The 27,113-nt window shown below is 40.5% G+C and overlaps 2 protein-coding genes across 3 annotated transcripts in view; one reads left to right on the forward strand and one right to left on the reverse strand.

Annotated features, from left to right (window-relative positions):
- LOC135939696 (insulin-like growth factor-binding protein complex acid labile subunit) overlaps window positions 1-16,053 on the forward strand; it is an 82,685-nt gene extending 66,632 nt beyond the window's left edge. The window contains exons 5-6 of the mRNA XM_065484205.1: window positions 6,631-6,746; window positions 13,026-16,053. Coding sequence (XP_065340277.1) covers window positions 13,026-14,987 — 1,962 coding nt within the window. The 5' untranslated portion in view covers window positions 6,631-6,746 and the 3' untranslated portion in view covers window positions 14,988-16,053. The remainder of the gene's footprint in view (window positions 1-6,630; window positions 6,747-13,025) is intronic.
- A 5,554-nt stretch (window positions 16,054-21,607) lies between these two features.
- The window catches only part of if (inflated), a 55,533-nt gene continuing 50,027 nt past the window's right edge, over window positions 21,608-27,113 (reverse strand). For both annotated transcript variants that reach the window (XM_065486695.1, XM_065486696.1), the window contains one exon: window positions 21,608-24,319. In XM_065486695.1, the coding sequence (XP_065342767.1) occupies window positions 24,221-24,319 (99 nt within the window). In that variant the 3' untranslated portion in view covers window positions 21,608-24,220. The remainder of the gene's footprint in view (window positions 24,320-27,113) is intronic.

The raw sequence follows: 27,113 nt of genomic DNA on the forward strand, positions 1-27,113 counted from the left end.
TGCTTTTTATTGGCGTGCTCTCTATGTATGCGCGCGGCGGTAATGGGCCCAAATCTCTTTTTTACGTGGTCGAATTGTTTCACTCTATATGCCTGCCAACTCGCCTATGGGATAAGAGAATCAAATTCTTATTTCCGCACGCCGTAAATTTCCTCGCTCACGAGAGAACTGCGCTCGTTCGTTCATTTTCTTTTCTGCGCGTTTTGATAAGCGCGGAAGGACCCTTTTTTAGTTTTCTTAATTAATTTTTGCTCGGCAGTCAAAGCAATTGGAGCTAACGAGCAAAGTTTCCTGAAAGGAAACTCGATCTCGACTGATGGAGTATTTTTTTCAATTGGTTATCAATGCTCGCCATTTATTTTTAAGAAAAACGTTGTCACTCTGCGCCTTGAAAAGGTCTAATTTTTCTCTTTTTTTCCTGATTTGTCAGAGAAAACCGTCAACTTTCTCATCAGAAATTGTTTAATGAAGAGAAAAGTGGTGTCTCTAGATTCCTGAGGCTTCTTAAAATTGTTCACTAAGCCTCTTTAAAGTCTTGGTCAGACCCACAAAAAACTATTTTTTCCCCAACACTTACGTGTGTTTAATCTTAAAAATTCTGAATTTTAGGGCTTTGCGATGAGCATTGTTCTGAATAGTGCAATAAAAATTAACCAAAAATGAACATGAATATTTTAATTATTATGCATATTGAGCCCATATTAAGATAAAGTAGTCTTCCAGAAAACGACTAGAATATTTTGTTTTAGTGAGAGTAAAATTTTGATTTTTTAACTGAAACTCGTAGTTAAATTTTTCTTCATATACAAACTGTTTTTGTGTATGTTTCCTGTAAAATTTTGAAACACACCATATATGAGTACGATTTTTGGACATTCAGCAACATTGTAAAATTGAGTAAAAAATGTCAAATATCCAGTGACGCCATTTAGAACGCTTTTAAATGCTTGATTTTGATCTAGTTAGGGTTTTTATGGAAGTCCTGGACGCGCTAACGTTTATAATTGCCTTTTTAGAAGAGATCCTGTTTCCCGAAAAACAAATATTCGCTTTAAAAAGCTGTACTCAAACGTTTCATTAAATACCTTTATAATTCCAGAAAGTAAATAAACTAAAGGGATCAATTGCCAACCAAAATGTACATACAGGAGAGCCAAAAACAGCATTCAAAGTGAAAACCATACAATTTCGCTTTTATTTGCTGTGTGATTTAAATTCCTTGTAAATGCGTTTAAAGTCGATCCAGCAGTTGCAAAACACAAATATTGGATTGTCGTTCGTTCTGACATTCACTCAAAACACATCTAGGAATCAAAGAACATGGCAAAATACTATGTGTATAAGCAGACGCGAAATTAATACAAATTACATGCTAAAATATTCAATTTGCGCGGCGACTCATCCTTGTCTCGCCCGCTTAGTGCAATACGCACCAATTTACATGATGAATGTAAAAAATGGGCTTTTTTTGTCCGCCGCTATGCCGCCGTCGCAGAATGATGTATTAGTTTATGAGAGAGACGCGCTAGGCACAATTTCCCCAACCCTCTTGCTCATGAATAAAAGATCTGAATAATTATTTTCTAGGGAAATCTAGTCGTTTCTGCACCACTTTCACCGCGAGAACACACATGCGAGTAACACAATACAAGTATATAAAGTCAACTCTTCTCCTTCATCTCCTCGAAAAAACGACAGCGTGATCTTGCAAGCAGAATACCTGCTGTTTCCCTAAAATTTATTTACAGCCTAGCTTGCCCCATATTCGCCATATTTAAGCATCCACTGCTTTGAGCTGTGAGCTGCATCCTTTAATAGTTTGTTACGTCTTTTAAATTAAGGATGAAGATAATGAATCATTTCAATATAACAATTTTGTACGCAAAGTTTATCCATGTAATTTATTAGATTTTAACCGTGAAACATTTTGTGGTCCATTAAATTAGTTTATAAAATTACTGTATCGTGGAGGACCAGCTTTGAACAAATTTAAAAAATGTAAAAATTCTTGATAGGAAAATATATAACAAGATTTCACCCTCGTTGATTGATGGCCAGTTCTAACAATTAAAGCCGCAGATTTACGAATTCGTTATCAACACAGATATCGCATTGCATTGAGAAACTTGAAGCTCATACATTGGCCCCAATTATTAAAAATAAATGTTTTTTGGCACATTAAGGGTGACCCTAGCAAAAGAAGTACAGCGGTGAGCTCGCAGGAAATTTTATTTGACGACTGTGCGCGCCGACTATTTCAACAGAGCGTAAAGTGGATGATAACTGTGCTACCATGAATTTCTCGCGAGTAATTTTAAATTTAATGTTGCGAGAGAATTTCACGCGAGAGTGGACCTTGCAGTGGAAAAATGTTTATACAGCTCATTTATACAACTGGAAAAACGCCGACTTCAGCGCAACGTTCTTTTGCCAAGCGAGAGGGATCGGCCGCACAGTTTTCACTTTTTCACCCCTCTCAGAAAAATGCTCTTTACGTGCTAACCGTGGATTTTTTAATAATTTATTGGTAGCTGAGTGGATGGAAATTTTGAATTATTGGTTTCGATATTTTATCACGCGGAAACGTGATTTTCAAATGTAGATTTGAGGAAGGCATCAACGCTACCTGTTTTGGAAATCTCAATATTTGCATAAATAAACATTCAAATATATACCAATTTAGAGAGACGTGTTATATTTCCATACTAAAGTTGAAGTTTTCGGATAGTTCATCATGTCCATTTTTAGCCTCATCGCAATGCACAAAAGTTTGAAATTATTTCACGTAAAAATTGTAATTAAAGTTTATGGGTATCCACTCTTTGTTGTTCGTTCGCATTGAACAAAATAAACAATAGCCTCTCGCGTCCTTCCCAGTGCATGCGTTTGAGTTGCGATTATCAAATCGAATTAATTGCTGAAACGCACTCTGCTGCTTCAGATTAAATTGTAAATCCTCCGGCACATCCAATAGCAAACACTAAAATGACTCTTCATACTTTCACAATACAGTTCACATAAAATGGAAAACCACGCTATGCACAAAACGCATTAAAGAGAAAATTACAAAGTGAAGTTGACAGTTTCTTTCAGCCATAACCATAAGCTGAAATATGACTTACATTCAATCTCTAAATCATCAATGTGATTATTGTCAATTTTATTCACAATTATTAATATTTATTTCATCAACTCTTTTATGATACGACTGTTGTGCTTGCAATTATTACAAAACAATGCAATCCAGAGTCCATACACTACACAGTTAATGTGTAGGTCATTTTGATTTCATGTGGTTATTCAATAACTGAGAGATCGAAATTTGTTGTGGACGATCATCAAGATGTCACAAACACAAATTTGGCTGTGAAAACCGGGAAATGGTGACCTATTTACTAAAACAGAGTATTAAGTAAGAGACTTGACTTGCTAAAATAGCATTTCTTCCAATTTTATTGATTTCATTGTTGACAATATAAGTTTTATTGCATACTGTCCTTAATTTATTTCGAAGTTCACGTAGGAAAATAATGAGAAAAACTTCATGAAAGGCAAAATCCTCAGCTGATTTGCCCGACCATTTCCAGGCCAGTGGGCTCATCCTCGTCCCATTACATTTCTAGCTCCCTGCGTTCCAAGTGACCCCTATAAAAAAGGAATAGCAGTACGATGGCACACAAATCGCCAGCAATATCTTCGCTGGTGCCGTTTATATCGAATATCAGCATTCCACTTTCGGAATTCCCACCGGTTTGACACGCACCCGCGCGTACACACACGGTGCGTCAGGCGCCTGAGATGGATGCGTCCGTCCGTCCATCCGTCCACAGACGCGATAGCTCGCACGCTCCGTATGGGCACACACAAAGCACATGCAAATGAGGCGCAGACGAGTGGCTTTTCGGTATGCCAATCGCCTGCCCGTCAAATCGTCACGTCCAGAAAGCGAGACCGCAGCACCTAATGGTCGATCCATGCGCAACTTGTAGCGTTATTCGTCTGGGCGAGGAGACAAAACAATCTCATCAACGCTCGCCGCCCCGCCGGCATTATTGTCTGAGGGCATTCTGTGTGATTACAGCCACCGAGGGGATGATGACGAGTGCCACAGCGGGAACAATTCTCTCGGACCAATTGTGAGCAGGGTGCTTCGGCTCGGGGGTGGTGGACGGCACCAAATTGCTTGTTTAGTTTGATTTTATGTGCGCTGCCTCTGCAGTAGCGACCGTTTGTTTGTGGTTTCCTCCATTACGATTGTCAATCTCTTTAACTTTGTCAGCGAGTTGGCAGATTTACGCTCTTTTTATTTGGGAGCCTAGTAAATTCAGCAAAATTGTTATTCGAAAAGACCTGAACTTCCTGGCTCCGAGGGATATAAAATCAAGAGGCATGGTTTTAATAAAAACGCCTTATTTTAATTTAAAATTTGGCAAAAGCCAATTTTTGTTTGAGTTGAAAAGTGCTGGTAATCAAATTATCTTCGAGCTTGGAATGTTGGTCATTCTTTTTTCTCATTTAGAATGAAATTAATACACACGATATTAAAAAATAAATCGCTCGATCTATTGGTTATTTTTGCGAAAGACACAGTGTTCCGCATCAGAAGCATTTATATTAACGATGTGCGTTATTAACTTTCAGTGAAACATTGTGTTTTATGAATATTCAGCTCATTTGCTCCTGATAGCTAGGGTGACCACAGCAACTGCCCGGCTCGATTTTGAAAATTTCAAAGCTCATCGCGCGTTTTGCGGTGCGGGCGTGCGGTCAGACAGAGCAGTATGTACACTGAGGCCCCTGTTGGCTACTTAATATGCAAGCTACCCATTCAGCCGGACGCTTTATTTGGCATGATGTTTATTTGCATTGAGGGCGTAATTGCATCTCTGGCGTGTGTCAGCAGCCCTGGTCAAACAAATATTATCAAATCAACGGGATGATGTCAGACGAATGGCAGCTAGACTAATTTGTACTTAAGGCTGACTCGCTTTCAGATTAATAAATATTAATAAAATTTATTAGGGTGACGATTGTATTTCACGTGCCGTCTGTTTGCCTTGACTTGAAAAGGTCCATTGTTGTTGACCGCATAACTTTCTCTCCCCTAGCAATGACAGAGAGTATCAGATTCTTTAATACTGCATAAGGAGACGCAAAGAGTGAGCGCTCATCTCTTGCCAAATCGTCTTATTCTCGGTGCAGGACGTAAAAAACTTTATGTGCCTACTGGTGCATGAATTTCATTTATTTTGTGGTGCAAAATATAAAATTTAGATTTAATTTTACTTCTTTCCACTGTCTGTCTGCTTGATGTCCCCTTTCTTTAAAATTTTTCATAAAAATTCAAATTTGTTTGGATGGAATTCTGGACGAGAGTTTTTTATGTATTCCAATTCTTGATGTTTGAAACAAAAATTCAAATTTTCACAGCACTAGACCTAAAAATTTAAATTTTAATTAAAAATTTTGTCAGTAGTTGAACTCTTAGAAGGTAAAGTATTTTGTATATTAAATTATCCTTGAAACGCGGGTTACATAGCATAATTCACTAAACACGTTTCCTACATCATTCACTGTAAAAGTGTAAAATGAATTTTATTTGAAAAGTGAGCCGCATTTTTATATTTATTGCTTGTTTGAACTAAATGTACCATCTAACGTTCTTTAAAAGTAAACATAGCTCATACTTATTGCCTGTTTGACCTCAAATCTCGTATTCATGTCGGTGAAAAACACCATCTAAAGAGCAATCCGGAAAAGTGCATTCCATCATTTTAACAGCACTTTTTTTTCTGCCTGTTGACAGTGAAGTGATTCGGAGGGAAGTGCTGTCGGCAAAAGCACTTTGGCTGGCGAGCGTGCAGTGGACGATGCACTTTTAATGCTCTGCGCCCTTTCATCTCACTAATTGCACACCTGCCTGGACGAGCAGCGTATTACTGCAAAAATATTAATCAAAAGCAGTGTGTGTAAAATGCAGTGCAGAGCTATGCGGTTGAATTGCCCTCTTGTCACACACAGGCTGCTCGATAAATTTGCTAAACTTGCAGCGCCATAGGCAATTAATTCCTTGCCATTTTTCACGTATTTTTTATCTCCAACAAAATAATACCCTTGCCACTGAGAGGGCGGATGAATTTACCGAAAAGCTCTTTAAAGGACGAGCGCTAGTGGCTAGAAACTGAATAAATTTTCCGTAGAAAAAACTCGGGTAAAACAAAATAAAATTACCATCTGCTGAGGAAAATAGAGTCTACCGTGCTCTTGCTGGGAAAAGTGCCCTTTTTCTAAAAATAACCGTTCGTGATTCAGCACCACTCGATCAGACAGGGGAGCGAAAAATTATGCGTCTCGATGGTGAACCCGACCAATAAATGTGATTCTCACGAAAAAAAATCAGCTCGTTCGTGATCACAGATCATTACGGCATGGAGAGTAAAACACACACGTACATAATACAAACAAAATTGCATATTGGAATCGAATCCCTTCTAAGAAAAATTTGCTTCCCACAAATAATTTGATTAGTAGTAAGTGGCATTGCGATAATTTCTGTTCCTCAAATTACTGACATCGTGTGCCAGGCACAGAGACCAGAAGTATAAGAAGTGCTTGCTTTCTCTCTTCCAGACTGCTTATTCCTCCTTGATGCACCCCCGAGGGAGGGTCTCGTCGCTGCGACAGGAAGGGTTGAATCGTCTCCGCCACAGCGATTAATCACAAACGCAACCCCCTTGTTGTAAAAGGTAAGTTTTGCACTTCATCGCCTTTTAACTACTCTCTCCTTCACACTTTTTCCGCACGATTGCGCCTTGTCAGCGCATGGTTTTCCGCTGCCGCACTTGACTCCGCTGGGGCAAAAACTTTCTTAGACTGCTGCTCGAGCTTGAGTGTTTTGCATTTGGCTCATTAAGCAGATAGTGTTGATATGTATGTTTCAGCGCTCCTCTGAGGGTTAATTTTACAAGCGAAGGTTTATAAACCAAATTAGAAATGGAAAGGATATATTTTATGTGATTATGACATTCTTAATTCAGATCCTATAATCACTGCTGCTGAGAGAAAAGTTTAACATCTGTAAAGTCAAGGATTTTCATTAAATGTTTTTTCTAAAGTGCATAATTTAACTTTTTTTTCAAAACCAAATTCATCAGACCATGTGAATTTTGAATGGTCAGCAATTTTTGTCTGAGTTTTCCATAGTCGTGGGACTAACAAAGGAGCACCAATCGTGCTACTAAAAGCCATATTTTCAATACTTAAGTCGTCAAATATCGCGTAAACCTCTAACTTGGCTCAAAATCCGTGAAAATCTGCGAAATATTGGACAAATATTGGGTTGAAATATGTATTTTATCTAAGGTAACACTCCGGGATTCATTCATGGAAGAAATATCGGAGTATTTGTGACTAATACAGTTTTGGCTGTCAAGTGCAGCCCTATTTCATAGAATATCATAAATGGAAAATTTACACAATTTTCATCATTAAATCGAGAATAAGAAATATAAATTATACTTTCTACAGATTAAATTACTTAATTCATGGCACAAACTCGCTTTTTCTGGCGGGTGAAGACAAAATTTACTTTTTGGTACGAACAGTCTCATATCTCTTTAGCTGTATATAGAGTACATTTTTACCGTAGATATTTTTCTAGGAATGCTATTTACATTTTTTTTCAAGGATAAAATTAAAAAAAATCAACTCTGAGTAAAAGCTAATTTACCATTTTTGTTCAGTGCAAAATCAATTTATGACATCGACATTTTACGGTCTGTGTCTCTTCATCCATGATGCAATCTCCACGTTGGTGACAATAGCTTGGAAGCCTTGGAAGCAGTTTTCAGTCTCTCTGGCAGCTATAGCGACCAGCACAGCGCTGGATTTGCATCACGAGCTCTGACATCGTGTGCCACTTTGCGACAGCAACGAGAAAATTGAAATCGTGCATCGGTGCTAACCCGAGCAGGAGGCAACACCACAATGCTGTGTCAGCAATAAATCATTGGTTAAGCCGAGGCCAATTTGCGCGCGATTTCCGCCAAGCGAGCGAGCCAGCGAAATTCAGTCATTTAGCGAGGGGCGCGAGTGTCCATGTGGCTATGGTTCAATTGAGTATCTCTCTTTCTCTCTCGCGGAGGCTGCATTATTCAGTAAATCGAATAACATGCCTTGTTTCGCTGAATGCTCAGTCGCATGCACCACTACGCGTGTGCAAAGCAGTGCAGCGGGCAAAATTATTAATGGACCGCGCTCGCTCGCGGAAAAAACAACTCAGCAGACACAGCGGGCGCTTTTTCGCCGCGAATCGGACGCCGGTGATGTACGACGCTAGCATCTGGAGCGGAATAATAGAAAATCCAATGGCAAAAAGGGCCGAAAGGCTAAGTCAGAGTAAGCAAGGCGCGGCAGAACTAGGCGAAATGTCGTTATTACCACGCTGTTTCCGTCGCGCAGTAGTTGAATTAAAAATATTCACGACGACTCGTAAATCAATGGCAATGAATTCGAAACGGAAGAGTTGTGAAAACGTCAGCGGTTGCTTATGTGTGCTTTTTATAACCCTGCAAGAAATGAAGAAATGTGGACCAGTACAAGGCAATTAAATACTCCATATTATAGAAATGTATTACGGTAAATCTAAAACCGTCAGTATTAATAGTACTGTGAATCTATTAATTTTTTCAGAGTTTCTAACTATCAGCCATATAAAAAACAAGAATAATGGTTTTTTGAGCCACTTGAACAATGTTAATTCAATCATCTTGTGCTAAACTGCCAAATCCATTTGAGAAGTCCAAATAGGCCATCATCCGTTGGAAAATACAAATAATTTGCTTGTGTAAAAAATTTAAATGTCTTTTTATAGTCTAACCAAGTTACAGCCCTGTCGGTCCATGTCCTTTTTTAGTAAAGAAGGAACTACCCAAAATATGTTTTTCAAAAAGGTTTTAATTAATTATGTACATGCCAAAAGACAAATAAATTATTATTATTATTATTATTTATTATAAGTACAATAGAAAATTTATTTAAAATAATCGTATATATCACTAATCCAAAGAATCATAAGTTGAAATTTGTTGGTGAAATATTCCCACCCCAAATCATTTTTGGTAGGATTTTAGTCTGAATAAACTTTTTACATTATAGGGCTGTCATGAAAATCTTAGACTTATGGATTTTTGTTCTTTGGAAGAGAATTTCTGCGAAAAACACATCTTTCATTTCAGCATCATGATTTCATATTTTTAAATAAAAATTCGAAAAACGTAGAAAACGTCTGTTTCAAATAATATCGAAAGTCGTAAACATTAATTTGTCAATTTGGATACTTCTATGTGTAAAATGTTAGTTTTAAAAATAATTTCCTTCCTCCTTTTATATAAAAATAAGATATTTTTAATTCATATATATGGAAATCAAGAAATTGAAAAACCTCACGAAAATGTTTAAAACTCACAACTTGAAATATGATTTTGAAAGCAAATCATTCCACATTCAATACTAAAATATAATAAGGATGGAAGAACCATCCCTCTGCAAATAAAATCTCTGTGGCCAATCGTATCATGCGCATCATGCAAACAAATATATATCTATCGGGGCCGAAATGAAACGAAAATTATGGGCAAATGCTACAAGGGATCGGCAAAAATTTAGCGAGGGCTGGCTTTGAGTATCAAATGAGCTGCGCTGTGATCGATGAAATCACAAATCGGCGAAAGTCACCTGCCGGCAGCGAACACTCGGTATTTGCACTGTGGCCTTTGATTTTGGGCTTAATGCATGCACAGGGCACTTCAAAGAACACCAAAAGCCAATTAAAACAAAACCACCAGCAGGGAGAACCGCTCTGAGGCAATCGCCTGCAATTGAATTGTTTCCCTGTCCGATGACCACGTTGTAATAGTAATTATTTGCATCGTGTATTTTCCGCCGATGAGAGCTACGCAAATATCCTGACATTTTCCTTTACGCACCGTGAGCGAAGTGAGTTTTTTTACTGACGCTTTTGCAGAGGCACGCAGCAAAAACAAATGTCTGCGGGCGAAGCACTTTATTATTTGGCTGGAAGGGCAAAGCAGCAAGCAACCACTACCACGCGCACTTGAGTTTAGGTTTTTGCGCCAGGTTGGCAAATTCTGAATACACAACAAGTGCTGCGTGCACGAGGGAAAACAATTGCGATTCGCCTTCCCACTCGCTCTCTACTTCATGCCGTAAATTTTTCCGTGCATAAACAATGCAAGGAAATGTGTCTTTTCTGTCCAAATGTACAAACCCTGGGGATAAAATCTCCCCGCAAATGCACCAACTCATCACGTGTCACCCTTTCAGGTGCGTTCATTCGAATAAAGTACTGCGGCACGCAGTAATTTTCTCTCCTCAACTGTCGTAAAACCCCCCAAAGACAAGCGCTGAAACTATATAATATATAATTTCGTCGGCCACGTAACTAGAGCGCGCGTGAACTCGCTCGCACTCGTAGCAGTGTGCAAAACAAAACAACATGCTCATTTACTCGCAACACTGCGGGGACTAATGTAATGTAACCACGCTTGACGCACAAATATGTACTCAAATATGGAGGGTAAACTCGCTCGGCTTGTTTCACTTACCCAAATGGAATTCATATTGTGCGAGCGCGTGCAAACGTTGCGTACCCATGAGTCGCTGGCGACAATTATTAAAATGAGCGCTAATTTAGGAGAGAGCACAGTAATCTCAAGCCAGTACCTTCATAACATAACAAACAGAGTCATCAAAGACGGAATCAAAGTTGAAGACATCTTGAGGAAAAATCTTGATTAATAATCATCAAAATTAAATTTCGTGAACTGTGGTGTCTTTGCAAATGTGCATATTATTGGTTGAATAAATTATTTTTAGGCATAGTTGCGGCAGTTTCTTACTCTGTGGCCCGTCTTGCCGCACCCAAAGCAGCGCGACCCGCTTCCTCACTCAGAGGCAGGTCAAAGAGTGTGCAACAGTCATGCATATGGTACAATAAGTACAATAAACAGAAACAAAATACATAAAATCAGTGGCATTAGCAAGTTGTGCTTTGATACACTTGGGAAAACATTTAACGTTGCTTTGACTATAATTATTTTATCTTTTGCCAATCCCATTATTTTTCTCGCAAGTGACCTATAAACTCCAGCAATATCCCTACACCTTTACATGTATAAGTATTTTAATATACCTCTTGAATCAAATTAATTACCATAGCTGCTAATAATGTCGGTGCACTTAGCAGGCTGGCTCGCGGCTCTAGAGGCTCCCGTGTAAATTGCCTGAAAATTATTAATGACCGGCTGACGCTCATTGTGTGAGAGTGTGTGCTTCTATGCTGCTGGAAATCAAACGCCCAGCTTAACACGGGATATGGTTGTTCTGACTTCAGCGGCAGGTTTTATCAGATGTGGTCTGCCCCGTCTTTCCCACACCCTGCCGCGAGATATTCATTACACTTATGCACCACGTGTTCGTCTTTTCGCTCCAGTGCAGACTAAGACAGAAGGGAGCGTGTTCCTTGTTGAATTAATTAGACAATTGAAAATTAAGATTCAAATTTAGAACTTTTGGCTTCAACTAAATCCGACGTTAGATCATTAGAATTTAACATCGTGAGTTTTAGAGCTAAATAATTACCTCTCTATATATTAGCTTTAGTAAATGCACATCCACTCTATCTGGGGTTAAATTATAAATTCGGTGGTGTTCAATGATGGATGGCAGGCTGCGAAGTCAATTTAGATTAACGCTCGATAAGCAATCGAAGACCTTGCGTGTGCTCGAGTTTATTTTAGCTCGGTAGAATGCTGTGCAGTTTGTGCTCCCTGCGGAGCTTGGCTTTGCGAGCAAATCGAGTGCACGCGGTGTTTACTCCTTATTTGTATGATCAGCCGATATGGAAATTTTTGTTGTTCTCTCGTCGGTGCGCTCTAGTGCGCACGCACGATTTGCGAGCATTTGTTTGTCTTCACCGGTCGAACTACAAAAAAACGGAATCATTTGTTTTCCTGACAATGGACGAGATTTTACGACCGACCAGCTGTAAAAATAACGAGAGCAAATTGATTCCTGACTGATGACTGCATGGTAAACAAGTTTTGGCAGCGTCAATCTATCAGGTTGATCGCTGCCATAACAAAATGGAAAATTTCTATTCAGTTTTGACGCGTACGGTACTGCAAAAAAATGAAAACCAATTCGTTCAGCTGTAAAATCACTTGCAGAAATATTGCTGTACGTGCTTGCGAGAGGTGTCAATGTTTGCGCGGGATTCGTTGCAAAAGCCGAACGTGCTTTGCGCCTAAACCCCACAAGCTAACCCGAAATTAACATGCTGCGCACTCTGTGTGCCGTGTAAACAGGCGAATTAACGATTTGGACCAAAAACAAACATCATAAGACAAAGTTCCTTCGAAGCAGCGGACACGAAAAGCCGCATACCCCACACGCAGCAGAGACGCACCCACCCGCAGAGTTGAAAGGGATCGATTTAGCCCGGCAAAACAGTCAGCTCGTTAGCGGCCCAAAACCGTACCTGAGCGCAGCACTATGCCCGAGTCCCATTCCTGCACAAAGGGAATGAGAAATCCGTCCTGCGGTGAGATAACTCGTGTGCCACTAAATTTCACTATTCGTCTCATAACAAAAGTAGAGCTCAGGAGATGGAGGTTGGAGGGGACTGCTGGTTTGTTTGTTCACTTGCCTCCGGTTTAGCTGAGTAAGTGGGACACGTCCATAGCGATTGCACTCGGAGGTACGCTTGCAACTTGAAATGTGCCGCCGGTGCTGACAAAACACATTAAACTCCATTAAGACGGGGGCTAATCGGTGCCGGCAACTCGCATCAACGCGGCAGCTACCACAAGGTTCTTGAGGGAAATAAAGTGTCATGGGAAAACAAACAGTATTCAAAACATATCGCCCTTCACTCACAAGTTTTCAATGTAATCTCTCAATAAGCATCAAGGTAACAAACTAAAAATTTCCGTATTTGTTCGCAGATGAGGGTCTTCTCGGTTGTCCTGATCGCTCTGCTCCACAATGCAGCCCTCCGCGAGTGTCTCGGCAGCGACAACTCCCTCAGCAAATGTCCTATGATGTGCCAGTGCAACTTGGACGTGAAAGGTCGCAAGCAGACCTTGTGCGATTCTGGCCGCATGATGCAAGACCTCTCAAACAGCCTGCCTGATGACACCGAGGTGCTTGTAATTACGGCACCAGAAGGGGAGCACAACACGCTCACCATCGGACCGATCTTCCAGAAGCTAAAGAAACTTGAAGAGCTGACTATTTCAAGGTCGCAGGTGCCAGCCATCGGAGAGCATTCCTTTTGGGGTCTCAAGTACCTCACAAAGCTTGACCTGACACACAACCATATCAGGCAGGTTGTTGAAAAGAACTTCCGGCGCCTGGATAGGCTGAGAACTCTTCACCTTGACCACAATCAAATCGATTCCATGCCTAGCAGCACGTTCAAGGAAATGATAGAATTGAAAACTCTGACTCTATCCCACAATAAAATCCGGGAGCTGGTTCCGAGATTATTTTTGCTTTTGAACAAACTCAACTATTTGGATTTGTCAGAAAACCCGCTGACTGAGCTTTCCCCTGACGTATTTAAAGACATCACGGAGCTCAAAGTTCTCAAGTTGAGTGGCTGTAACCTCACCAAAATTAACGATCAAATGTACACTCTGCTTCCTGTCCTAGAAGTTCTTGATTTGTCTCGTAATCAGTTTCAACATTTTCAACAAAATGAATTCGTGGCCTTACGGAAATTGAAAGAGCTTAATCTATCTGGCAACTTGCTCTCTGTGGTTCTGGACCGGACTTTCGGGGCGAGTACGCCAAACTTGAGGTTTCTGTCATTGTCAAGGAATCGACTCGCAAAGATCACCACACATGCATTTAAGAATGCCACCAACCTGCAGACTCTTGATGTCTCGTACAACAAGTTCAGCTCTTTGGACTCGGCTTCGTTCGAGCCTTTGGGAGAACCCCTCCGCACTCTAAACCTGAGTGGGAATGCCATTGAGCAGGAAAATCTGAAGAATGTTCTACAAGCAATGCTGAAACTGCGTGAACTCTCACTGGCCAACATGAGCTTGACCAGCCTACCCCTGGGAGTGTTCGTCTTCCACGAGCACATTCGGTTCCTCAACCTTTCTTACAACCAGTTCCAGCACTTCCCTGCTCAGATTCTGTCACCCTTGGAAAAACTCAAAGAGCTTGATCTCTCCAACAACAAATTCCAAGGACTCAACGACGGGCTGGTCAACCGTCTTGCACACTCTGAGTCGGGACAATCCACCGGAGGAGAGGTCATGGCCGTAAAGGCACGTGGGTCCGAGAGCATCGTCGTCAGGTTGAAGGACAACCCTTGGCAGTGTGACCTGTGCCACATTAGGCCAATCTTAGCCTGGATCTCTCGCTTCTCCGAAGAAGACAGTATTAACACCGACTGCGACGCTGACCCCAACGCCATTGAGTGCTTGCGGTGCGCCAGTCCAAGGAGCTTGGCCGGAATGACCCTGAGCTCTCTAGATACAGACAGCCTGGATCTGTGCATTTACAACTCTGGGGGTGGCCACGACCAGAGTTTGGTGGCTGGTTTCATTCCGCGCATTGGACTCTTTGCAGCACTTGGTGCCACAGCCGTGGCAGTGATTCTCATCTTGATCGTGATAGTGGTGTTGGCTCTGTCACACAGTAGACACGCGGCTCACTACTACACACGCGAAGACGACCGTGTGCCTGGCACCAGCAACGAAAGCGAAGCCATCTTCAGCAACCCCGACAAGCTGACCGAAGACATTGGCAAATATGCCACCTTGCTGTCCACCGGGAAACTGAGTGGCAAGACCAACGGCAAGGTCCGATTCGTGTCGATTGCAACCATCGACGAGATCACGAAGGACCCTGAGCTGCAAAGGACGCCGCTGAAAAATGGTGTTGGCAGCTGAGAGCAGGAGACCTCGCTGACAATGACAGCGACGAGCTCGACGGACACGCTGGAAACTACGTGCACCATCGAGCCCCCGCCTGAGTTTCAATAGAGACTCGTTTTTCGAGTGAGAATGACAGTTTTCTGTGCCATACATGTGAGCAGAGACTATGTGAATAATAATGTCGTTGAAGATCGACAGCAGCCTAGAATTGCAATTGAATGTGAGGGCTATTTTACGAATCAGATTTTACTTTTCCCATCTATACATCTCCAAAGAATCACAAACATATAGTTTTGAATATCTTTAATATGCGATTCAGGTGGACTGATCGTTTTGAAATTTTTTATAATTTTCTGAATGTATAAGGAGCGTGTTTCAGTGGCTGTGTTGAACGCAAAAGACGCGCTTGGTTAAGAAAAATTTATGTGTGGTCTATCAAGAGACGAATGAGCACAAAGAGCTCTTTTCCACTTCTCGGTGAATTGATTAAACTTGCTGCTTGTTTCCGCCTCGAAGGAAGGATTTAATTAATTTTTTCGTCGGCAGCACTCGCGACTTCAACTGCATGTCGAAAAGTCAGTGTGCGTGTGCAGAGAGACGTGTATAACATTAGTGCTGAATGCCGTGTTTTCTCTTAAGTTCTCTCAGTTCTTTTCTTCTAATTACAGACTATTATTTTCTCCGTGTGCTACGATTAAAATTTATGGTAGAGTACAATTAGTGGAAATAACTGCGCATTCTGATAGTCGTCTTTTTCGTTTCACCCTCTGTGCAGCTTTTATAAGCTTATACTCAAATACTGTCGTATGTGTTCCCTTCAACTTAAATTCGAGATTAAACTACGTCGCATTCTATTTATTTACACATGGGAACACCCCGTGGGAATGATGAATAATTTTAAGATAAGAGATGGTACTAAAGAAATAATATTACGGAAATCAATCGCTATGACGTAAAAAATCTCACGAAATTGTTGTTCTAAGAAAATACTAATTCTCATGACGTGACTATGTATATAACAAAATAAATATATTTTATATATCGGAAAATGGAATAAATAAAAATTGATTTGAAAATGTAAGCCTTTACTGTTAACTTAATCCTATCTGTTCCACGAAATTTTTGCATGCTTTTATAGATATAAATTCGTTTTAACAGGAATCATTTAGCTTCACCCATTACATTGAATTAGTATGATATTATTTTGACCATTTAAGCAAATCTTAACATTCATAACACACAAAATTGTTAAGCTAACTAAAGAAATACGCTGCATAAACGTTTTAATGAACGAGAAACTCATTCGCGGAAAAAGATGCCAATCTCTCTCACGTTCCCCTTTCCGACGCCGAGTGAGCACGTTTTTTACGCTGAAAACTGTGATACAGCTTTAGATAAAGTGAAAATTAAATGCTCGTTGGCTTCGCACGCGACACACGCTATGATATTTCGCAGCCATTTCAACGGATGAAGAAATAACGAGTATGCAACTCGCTGTGCAAGTGTGTCGTTCAGGTTGCATAGCTCGTTTTCCGCTCGCAACTTACAGGCAGCGGCTGAAATTTAATTTCAATGCAGGAAACCGGAAATTTAATTAACTGGAGCAACATCTGCCTGCACTCACGAGAGAGGAGAAAAATCGACGAGCACAATAAAAGTAGTTATTAATAAAAAATTTCCTTGGCTAGGAAGCACGGAAAAATGAAAGCATCCGCAAAGAATGCAGTTTATTCGAGAATGCTCAACTCAGTGAGAGTAAGTAGGAAAGCGGAGTGAATGCCGTCCCTTTGTTAATGCGACCTCCATTACATCCCAAGTGGTCGTTCCTCCCAGCTGGAGACGTCCAGCAATAATAATTTCTCGTAAGGCCGCAAACTATTTGAACCGTCATAAAATCCTGGCTTCCTCCTATTTTGTTGCTTGGCATCTTAAATTGCAAGCAAGCATTCTTAATGGTAGTGGGCGGAAAATTATTTCGTAAATACAAAAACATTCCCTCAAGGTATTGCGGAAAATTTCCTCAAAATGTGTATAGCCATTCACGTCAACAACAATTTTTGGTATTTTTATCTCTAGCGTAATTATAATTATCGTAAAAATTTCTACAGCTCCTATCGACAGAAAGTAATTGTGTTTTACTCTGCAATATTTTATTTGTCCGTGCATCCATCAGTGGAATGTACGCGGCGACTATAGTTATTCTTGTTCATTGAAAAAGGCGCACCAATCGGAATGATTGCCTTTCATTTTTGGCCAAAGAATGAGCAAGTTTCGTGCCCCAACTTTGAGCATCGAGTTGGTAAATGTGATTTTGTGACCGCACACTGTTGCGGCTGGAGCTGCTTTTCCGGCCCCGACCTCGTCAGTCGCCGCCGGGCCAAGCAAAGAGAGCAAAAACCGATCCGTGATTAGCGAGTTCCGCCGGGCTCGTTTGCTTCAATTGGCTCCATTCCAGCTTCCATGCAGCGGAGCTGTGCACTTTTCTCTGCGCTGCGGCCAGCGAAATTTAACTCCCAATTAATCACCGAACGAGCCATTTGATCGGACACTCGTCTTCTTCTTTCTTCTCAGCCTCTTTCTCGCCCAGCCTTTGCGCCGCGATTAATCTGCACGGCGAAAGCAAGAGTAAAAAATGCCGGCAAACTGGCCTCGAAAGGCTTTTTCTAAATATTCACTGACGTGCTGAGTGGCGGAAACTTTTCAAGTACCTAGCTGTTTCGCAAAAGAGGGAAGAAAAAACTGGAAAGTGCGCATGAACTTCTGGGACCAAGTTTGCGGTCGCTGAAAAGTTTTTGAGTTTTGCATGCATGATACAAAAAAAGCAGGATCGACTTTCTTCGGGAAAGAATCTGTTTTTTACCAGTGCTTCTGGTCGGTGATATTAGGGTTAGCATTGTTACAATCACGCAGAAATGGCGCAGCCGCGGTCCCCTCCGTAAGGCTAGAAGCCTGAAAGGAACATCCGTACCTGGCAGGTGGTTTTACTTTGCAGCCGTATCGAGTCGTGTGTTGACGATGAGTGCAGGTTGGAGTGCGGGTTGAGGTGCGTGAGCTTCTGGTTCAGGTAGAGAAACGATTTCTGGCGTTGGTGCAATTTGAATTAACTTCGGAGGAGGAGCGATGAGCTCCGGCGCCAAAATGAATGGGGGCTTCAGCCTGTCGATCGAAATGGACTTCGGCTTACTCTTTACTTCTAACTTAAAAGGGGTTGCATACGGCGTCAGTTCGAATTTATATTTCTCAATTGTAAAAATCCTTTCCATTTCAGAAGTTGTACACTTTGCCAAGCGAAATACTTGATTTTCTAATTGGACGCCTCTCCGTTGAAATTTCAACGGCAGGAAGAACCAAGCTTCTCGGTATGAGCAATAATTTCAACCATCTCTGTCTGCTCTCCTTATAGTGAGCGCACTACAGTGCGTGAGGCCTGCCGGCTAACACCAGTAACTTTTTGTCGGCATCTTGCATCTTTCCCATTTGCATAATTCACAAGAGTGGAAGCTGCTCGACGGAACAAGCACCGAATAAAACGGCCAGGGCAGTCGAGGGCTCTTTTAAAAAAACGAGCTGCCTTCTTTTTGGCTTCAAATTAAACTTAGATTCAGCACAAATCCGGAAGATCTCTAATTTCGCCTCGGTGAAAAGGAAAAGCTATATTATTCACATGTTGAGATGGAATTCCTAGAAATTCTTTGTCTTTCGCTTCAAATTAATTTGTAGAATGTGAAACAAGACAGACCGTTTCCAACGTTGAGAAATTTTCATCTTCTCGTATTGAGAGACGAAGTGAAAACTCTCATCAATTGAGATCTACCTTGACAAAACTATGCCGCCGGTTCAACTCCATGTTCTCGAGCAGCACTCCAGTCTTTCAAAACGCAAAACTATTTGCAGACTGTTGGAAGATGGAGGTCTTGAAAGCGCTCTACAATACATAATATCGCGTGTTAATTCAGCACACTGTAGTGCCTGTCTGCTTTATTCGATTACCATTTCAGAGCTCGGCGTAGTCGTCGACGAGGCTCAGGAGAACGAGCCGGGAGAGATGAGAGAAGGGGCCATCACTCGGAATCTGCTTTCCTTAATTAAGCGTCGATTTGTTCCTTTTCTAATTGCGTTAAATGCGCCCGGCCACGTCTGCTGCTCTTGGTTTAAGTTCTCAAGTGAATTTTACAGCTAAACTCTCGAAAGCATAAAGGATAATTTTTTTAATAGAGCAGCAGAGTAAACCACTTGTGGACAGACATGAATTTCATTTCATCTTGTGAAGAGAGTTGTAAGCAAATCAGTTAAGGACCGGAATGAAACTGTTGACTGATGAGAGTGTCTTTCCAGTCAGCGCTCAATTTCATCAAGAGGTAATCGAGCAGATGGGAATTTTCTTTTTAAGCTAGAAATATTTCACGTTGAATCAAGGGGCGTGTAAAAAATGAAAGATGTTATTTTTCAGCATCTACTTATTTTTTGTTAGTATCTTGTGATATTTTCCGTTGGAGAAGGAAAAACGGAAGAGAACGGAGTTATATGCTCATATTTTCGAAAGTCGAAATTTAGATACAGACCATAAATTATGTACATGTAATGTGCAGCTTGTTTAGTACATAAGAATTACATTAAAATCTCAAACACTCGACTGAAAACTTTGCAAATCACCGCGATATGTTTGTATAATTTACAGTATCACACAGTAAACGGGTGGAAGATAAATATACCGACTATTTTATTATGTTACATCGAAAATACTTTACTGAATAAGTTTGATAACTTTTTATTTCACGGAAATGTAGGTCAGCCTCTCGATAATGCTCTCAACCTTATATTGAAGGGAACTGTACGGAAAACTGATAACTAATTAAAAAATCAGAGATTCAATTTGAACCATACTGACGCAATGAGAAATCGCCACCTACGCTATAGTGGACTATTTTTCACGCCCCCAACAGCGACCATGAGCTATTTGCCTCCGGCGTGCTTCAAATCGATGGACACGATATTTAATTCGCGCTCTTTAGCTCAAGAGCAATTATCTGTGAGCTTCGACTGACCTAAAATAGCACAGAGACGAATCTAATCTCCTCGTTTTAGCACTCGACCGGACGAACGTACGTGTCACCGACAGCACAATTTTTGCCTCTCTCAGCGAATTCGACCTCTCGCTCGCTGCTATATTCTCACAGGATATTTATCTCTCATTAGGTGCAGAGTTGCAACCATCTGACTTGATAATACATGTTTCATTTGCTCTGTTTGATTTATGTTGCGAGGAAGCGTTCTAATCAAATGGCAACCAACCGTCCTCAGCCTCGGCCAGCGGTAGAGCTGCGAGTATAGCCAGCTTCATCCCTGCGGTCAGATGATATCGATAATTCCGTACTTTTTTGTTCGAAATTAAGATAATTCCATAATAATAATGAAGGTAATATATGTTCCAATTCAAAAAGATCAATGAAAAAAAAGGAATATTTTTTTCACTTTATAAATATGTATATGCTAAAAAAGACACATAAATATTTATTTTAACCTGAAATGAGTTTTATTTCAAACTTTCCATGAAATTTATTTGCAGCGGGGCATCCTGCGGGCTTCTTCGTTGAATTTCATTCGCTGCTCGCAACTCAAACTTTTCCACTCCTTGGCAATCTCAACCATAATCTTCTTCGCAACTCTTGTTTGCAGTCTTGACCCGATGAGGTGGAAATTCTTCCTCACAAATAAATTGTAGCCTGTCAACTTTCGGCGAGAGCGTCCCATATTCGATGAAATTGGCAAAATTCTCGGAGAAAATTCAAATCCACCTAATGAACTTCAAGGCAGAATCAAGAATGAAAGATTTCGGAGTCAATTGGTGTCTTGTCTCTTGGTCCAATTATTGTAGGGTTTGTTTGTTGGTAACATTTTTTATAAAGGATCAATTATTGAGATTGTGCAGGGCAACAATTTGATCATGTTTTTCACACTGTGACGAGCTTCAATAATTAAATTTCAAATTTTGCCAAACAAAATAGAATCAATTTATTGGAAAAGGCTTTCGAATAGCAATGATTTTTTGCATTAAAGTTGTTTGTCACGTAAATGGACTACGAGCTTGTAGATATATTTTTTGGATTCAATATAAACCCAAATTCCTCTGAAAAATTCAAAAGAAACGGAGATAATTAGTTGACCTAGAGCCATATTTGCAATTTTCGCGTGCCCCGTTGTTGCGTCGCTATTGTTGGCCCCGCAATCCCGAAGGTGTTGAGAGTTCACGTGTGAAAAGTGCGCGTGTAATGGTGTTGGCGAAAGGCGGCCCATTATTGTGACATTTGGCCAAATTGCTAGCGGCGTCGTGCCGCTTGTGTTGCAGAGAGCGTTGCAATAAAACCTACCAGCCGCCCTTTGAATTTCCAACACTTTTCAATTTTGGCCGACACACTGCTGCCATGCATGCAGACCACATAAAAGTTTTAATGGCGCCGGGCAAGTTGGCAGACGAAACCGACAGCAACTCTCGCTCTCTCTCATACAGTCTCCTGCACTCACTCACCTGCCTTTTATTGTCTGCGGATGATGAAAACAGTGTCAAAGGGCAATAAAATTCCACGCCCTGGCGCATTTATGCTGAAAAAGGGCGAGTTGACAAAAACGACTGTGGCTTTTTATTTTGCTTGTCATATTTTCTCATTCTCTTTATTAACTCTGCGAGCGATGTTAATCGTCAATAATATTTTCATTTTTATTTAAACAACGATCGAGTTACAAGAACAAAAGAAGGATAAACGCAAAAATTAATCGATTTACACTTTCTGAGCAACAAAATTAGGCCTTGGAGCAATCCTCGTTTTCATTTTTTTCTATCCATATTAAACAGAAAAATCGATCACTCCAAAGCCCAAGTAAAATCCATCCATCCGTCGTCACTCGATCAATACATCTCTTAAGTAATAATTACTTTTCAATTTTGATTACTCTCTTCTAATTAGAAGCTGCCATTATTTCAATTTTTCGCCATCCATTCAATGCATGTGCCCATTCTGTTAAACAATAAAACGGCGCTCCGCCGGATTGTGCTTCATTTGTCAGTTCGAAAAGTCAGTTAGCGAATAGCGAACCTTTGTATGAAAAACGCTAGTAACTCATCAGCAGAAAAGTTGGCTGCTTTTGTTGCGATAAAACTGCCTAAATCAATAGTAGCGGAGGCAGTCTGCCGCAAGGGTGAAAAAAAACAGCGAAGGAAAAATGTAGAAGCTTTTTCCTTGAGCGGCGGTGGCGGACCTATTAAAAGTTATGAGTGATTTTATTGCTTGCACACAAAGAAAGAAGAAGAAAAGATAGAATGTTGCTTGCAACATGCGTTCGGCGCTAAACGTCTCTACTGCTCCCGAGGGGCAGGCGACTTCCTTTTGCCGCCGGCCTTTTAAAAATGTGACCTGCCAGAGACAGCTACTTATAGGTACAGGGTGGTCCGTTAAGCCGGTGATAAATTTGAATCCTAATAGGAGGCTGAGTATGCTATAAACTTGCTAAGAGATGGTATCATGCAGGAAGAGCAGAGGTAATTTTGCATTTTTCGGGCTTTTTTACTTTTATTAAGTCGGATGAATACAGCCCTTCCAGCTCATAAGACTTTTCAAATCCAAACTCTGCAGAACAAATCGATATTTTGCTTCGCTCTTTTTTAGTTTAATATTTGTATATATGCATTTGAATGTTTATGCCAAGCATTAACCAAGCCTTTATTTCAATTTAGTAATTTAAACGGATGCTGTTGCAACTAACATTTTATTGCGATTTTTTTCTACTTTTTTAACAATGGAACCAACGGCTGCTGGTGTAGCTTGGTCAAGTCATGTCGACTGGCAGGTGACCCAGTAGGCCAAAATGACCCGGCTCTTGGTGGAATTAGTGATATGTTTGGAATCAAAAGGCAGAATTGCGTGCAACGTGATGCACTATACAAGCTTTATGTATTTCAAACTACGTTATTGCGGCCAAACATTCTCCTCAACTTCTGCTTGTGTTTAAGCGTCCCTTAAAAACAGTTTTATATTGGGGATCGGCATTGAAAGTCATTATCAAAATTAGACCCATTAGTGATGGAATTTTTTATACATTTTCTACTCTGGTTGTCCACTCCCACGCACTTCCTTTCTCCCCATTTTTCTGCCTTGTCATTGTTCGGCGTGGAAAGCACCATGGCATCATTTTTGCAAGCTATTTGCAGACGACTTTTTCGTCCCGCTGTTCTCTTTATTGCTACCACTCATTCCGGCCAGTATATATAATTTGTTTGTTAATGTTTTCTGCCAAAAAGCTGAAAGGCTGCTTTTTGCGCTCTCGTTTTGTAAGAAAACGAGAAAACTTTTTGTATGGCTCGCAAAATATGCTCTCGAAACGCTTCAATGAATTCCGTAAGCAGCCACCGCTTTTTTGCTTTCTGCAAAATTTAATAAACTCGGCAGCGCGCTGGTTTATATTTTTTACCCAAGAGCTCTTGAAACTTGCAACTTTTTTGCTTGGCCGCTCGATTTTCACACTCAGATGGAGCCATCGTTGAATTAACTCAAAGTAAACTTTTTCAACACAGATTAATCACTTTATGTGTTACACTCGGCCTGATTTGATTATTTATTCCGACGTGGGTTCAGCCAAAAATCACCGCCAACAGGCAAAAAGGAGTTCTGAATTTAGACCGAGTTGGCATTTGAATTAGTGAATCAATTAAAAGAAAATGCGTCTTGAAGTACGTGCGCCAAGAAGTTCTTCACTAGAAAGTCAACAGAAATACAGACTGAGGAAATCCCACTACGCAGCAGGGTTAATCAAGAAAACACGGCGGAGCATTGAGAATTCAGTTTACAAAAATAGTCGCCTGCAAAGCACTTTGACTATCTTTCTCATCCTACGCTGCGAGCGCCCCGGAAAGGCACTGTGCAAATGTAAACCACAAAAACTATCTCCATCTTCCCACGTACAATTTGCTGTCAGAATTAGCTTAAGTACACATACAGAAAATACAATAAATTATTAGAGAGGGGGCGCCATTTGCACTGATTTCGTTGTGAGTGTGTGAATCTATTCAAATTAGTTCACGTCGAAATTGCCTCGCGGAACACATTACGATGGTGAACGGAGTTTCACTGGGGAAAAGTTTTTGCTCGGCGCGGTCGTCTCTCCAGCGAGGCGCCGGCCAGATTCCTCTTCTTCCTCTTCTGTTTGTGTCATTATTGGTAACTACCAGTCTTTTGCTAATCGAATCGAGGGGCGCATCACAAAGGCTCATCACCTGCCTGGTAGTGTCCGTTCCTGTTGAGCGGCTCCTTCTCCGCCGTGTTGCCCGACGGCCGATTCCGCTTGAAGAAGCCGCACTGAAACAAACAAGCGGAAAAGTCGATCAGTACAGCGAGCCGGTAAAGTTGTAAATTGATTAAATGTGATGTTCACCGTGCAAATCAATCTCTACCCTGACTGGAAATCTTTGACTGATTCAAGGGGCATGAAAATCTATATTTCTTTTACCTTCAAAATTATTTATTTCAATTCAGTCGTTTTTTGCAAGTCGATTTTTTTAATTGTACATAATTTTACAAATGTTACTTTTGACGTCTGATTTTATTGCAGTGTGAATTAAAATTACACTTTAATCTCTTCATTATTAATTTTAGAGATGAAGGCGATTAATGCTTGGCAATGAATGCTGTTCCCCAAAGAAAATTAAATAATCAGTGAAAATTATTTCATGGAAATATTCGGAATTGTTTTCCTTATTCATTAAAAATTCCAAGAACGTAAGAGGAATAAGGAAAAGGAGAAGAAAATTTGCCACAAATTTGTAGCTACAGAAGAAGATTAGAAAATTTTATTCGAACCAATTTACAATAGTATTTAAATTTGGCAAAACTATGAACAAATCGGTCCTCACTTTGCAGTATTATTTGAATAATCTAGTGGGATTTCCCGAAATTCTAAATTGGGTAACACAATCTGCTGAGCCAACTCGATACTCGAACCGTTGAATCTGCATATTTTTGCCCTCCGATACTTTTTCTAGAAACAAAATTGATTTTCCCCCTTTCATAATTTTTCTTTTACTTTCTTGGATTTCTTTAAAATATTAATTCTCATTTAATTTTAAATAAATTGGAATAAAAAAAAATTTCAAATTCAAAATAAATGAAGTTTCGGGTTAACATGCTTTGGGACAATGCAAGCAACTGGCATGAATCTCATCTTTGAAAGAATCCAAGTATCTAAAGTTGAAATTGAATCAATAACAACTACTTCAAAACTTCAGATTTGCCTCGGTGAAACTCCCACGGGATCACCGCAGTGAACTTTCCCGCGCGCAAGTCGATTGGCAAACGCAATTCAGTTATCGCTTTTTGCCACGCGATTGTGAACGTGACAGTGTTGTTTCCCGCGAACAAATCACGTCTTGCGGCTCGAGCGGCGGTGGCAACAGATCAAGTCTACTTTGCGCCTTAAAACAAACTGCTGGCGAAAGCTAGTTGGCAGCGAACGCCCATCCCTTTGGTGCCCGCAAAGAGCAATCAAACGAGACTTTAACCGCCGCCGCCGCCGCCACCGCTCCAAGGCCCATCACATGGGCAACAATAACACAGGCAGTTCCCTGCTTTTCTTCCTCTTCTCCCGCCGGCATAATTGCAAAGAGCCACCGACTTCAATCTTGGTTAAGTAAGGATAAAGCTGAACAGCACGGAAAATAAAAATAGAGTTAAGCCCCTACAAAGGAACCACTGTCTTGTTGAAGAGAGGAAATAAACGGTATGAAATATCCAAAATTTAAAACGCATGCTTCTTAGAAATTTTAAACAAGAAAATTTTTTATATTTTTTTGATACTTCTTTACTGCGGAGATGAGTTGGATTTTATTTAGTACTATCTCCATGGCTGCATTTAATAGCAATAAAATATTAAAGCAATTCACTTTTCTTCATACAAAATGGACGCTGAAAATAAATCGTGGCAAAATCATCAAACGCCTCGTGGAAATTAGAAATTGATAGCGGTGAAATGTGTCATACACTATCGTAAAAATTAAATTGCTTGATCATATTAAGCAATTTACTTTTTTATAGCGATTTTGCTTTGTCATTAATGTACTCTTTGTAAAATTTGGGAAAATAACAATTTATATATTATGTATTTGCATAATAATCCTTGTGTGGTAAGCTCGTAATTTGCTCATTTCTATTCCAGTGTCTTTAGTACATGACTGTGTAGCAATTTTACTTAGCGTTCGCTTCTACTTTAGCATGGCTATGCAAGCCGCTGGGCGCTTGTGTCGAGCCGGTTGCATAGCACTGCGACGGGCGGAATGTGTGGCTGCGGTTACACTGAGCAATTCAGTCGGACGACTATGGTTGGATCGGAAAGTGGCAGGTGAAATGAAAGCCGCTCGGATTTATTCTGTTGTTCCTGCCTCCGTCGTTATTGTCTAATGCCGCGCGAAGAGGTGACGGGCTAGCTTTGCGCCACTCGGCACTCGTTCAAGAGAGAATTACAAAGCCTGAAATTACGCTGTAGAGCTCTTGGCTATGGCGCACGTAAGAAGTCATTATGGCCCTTTCAAACGCGTGACTTGCAATTTTACGGCGGAGCTTTAATTGAGCTCGTTGGATTTTGTTATTTGACTGAGGATTTTCAGAATTTTCCGCCTTGGGTTGCTCAGCCCCGACAATGCCGACCTCGATGCATACAATTTGAGCGCATCTACGACGAACAAAAGTTCATAAAGTCTTCTGACGGCGCTCTCCGTCAATAAATCAGCCTGGCTCAGGCATTGTTCCCTTTGGTAGCCTGAATTTGTTCGAAAAATCTGTATGTGCAAATCAATCTTTAATGAATCACCAATTTAATTTTTTGCGGGACACGTATGGAATAGAATTTTGAATGTTACTATGTTAAGTGTGAAATATTTAACATTCAACTTCTGACCATTGTTCTGAAAAATAAACAACCTATTTAGAGCTCTTGTAAGATAAATTTTGGTTCTAGTTAGATATCAGTAATACGCCCCGAAAGCATGACTATTTTTTTCAGGAAACTGGTAAAAAAAATTCTTGAGTGGTAAATGGATGAAAAGACTACATTCACGGTTATTTCAGAATCATTTAACTAAAATTGACCACCACCTCAAGC

Source organism: Cloeon dipterum, chromosome 3 (genome assembly GCF_949628265.1).
Source record: "Cloeon dipterum chromosome 3, ieCloDipt1.1, whole genome shotgun sequence".
NCBI classification, from domain to species: Eukaryota; Metazoa; Arthropoda; class Insecta; order Ephemeroptera; family Baetidae; genus Cloeon; species Cloeon dipterum.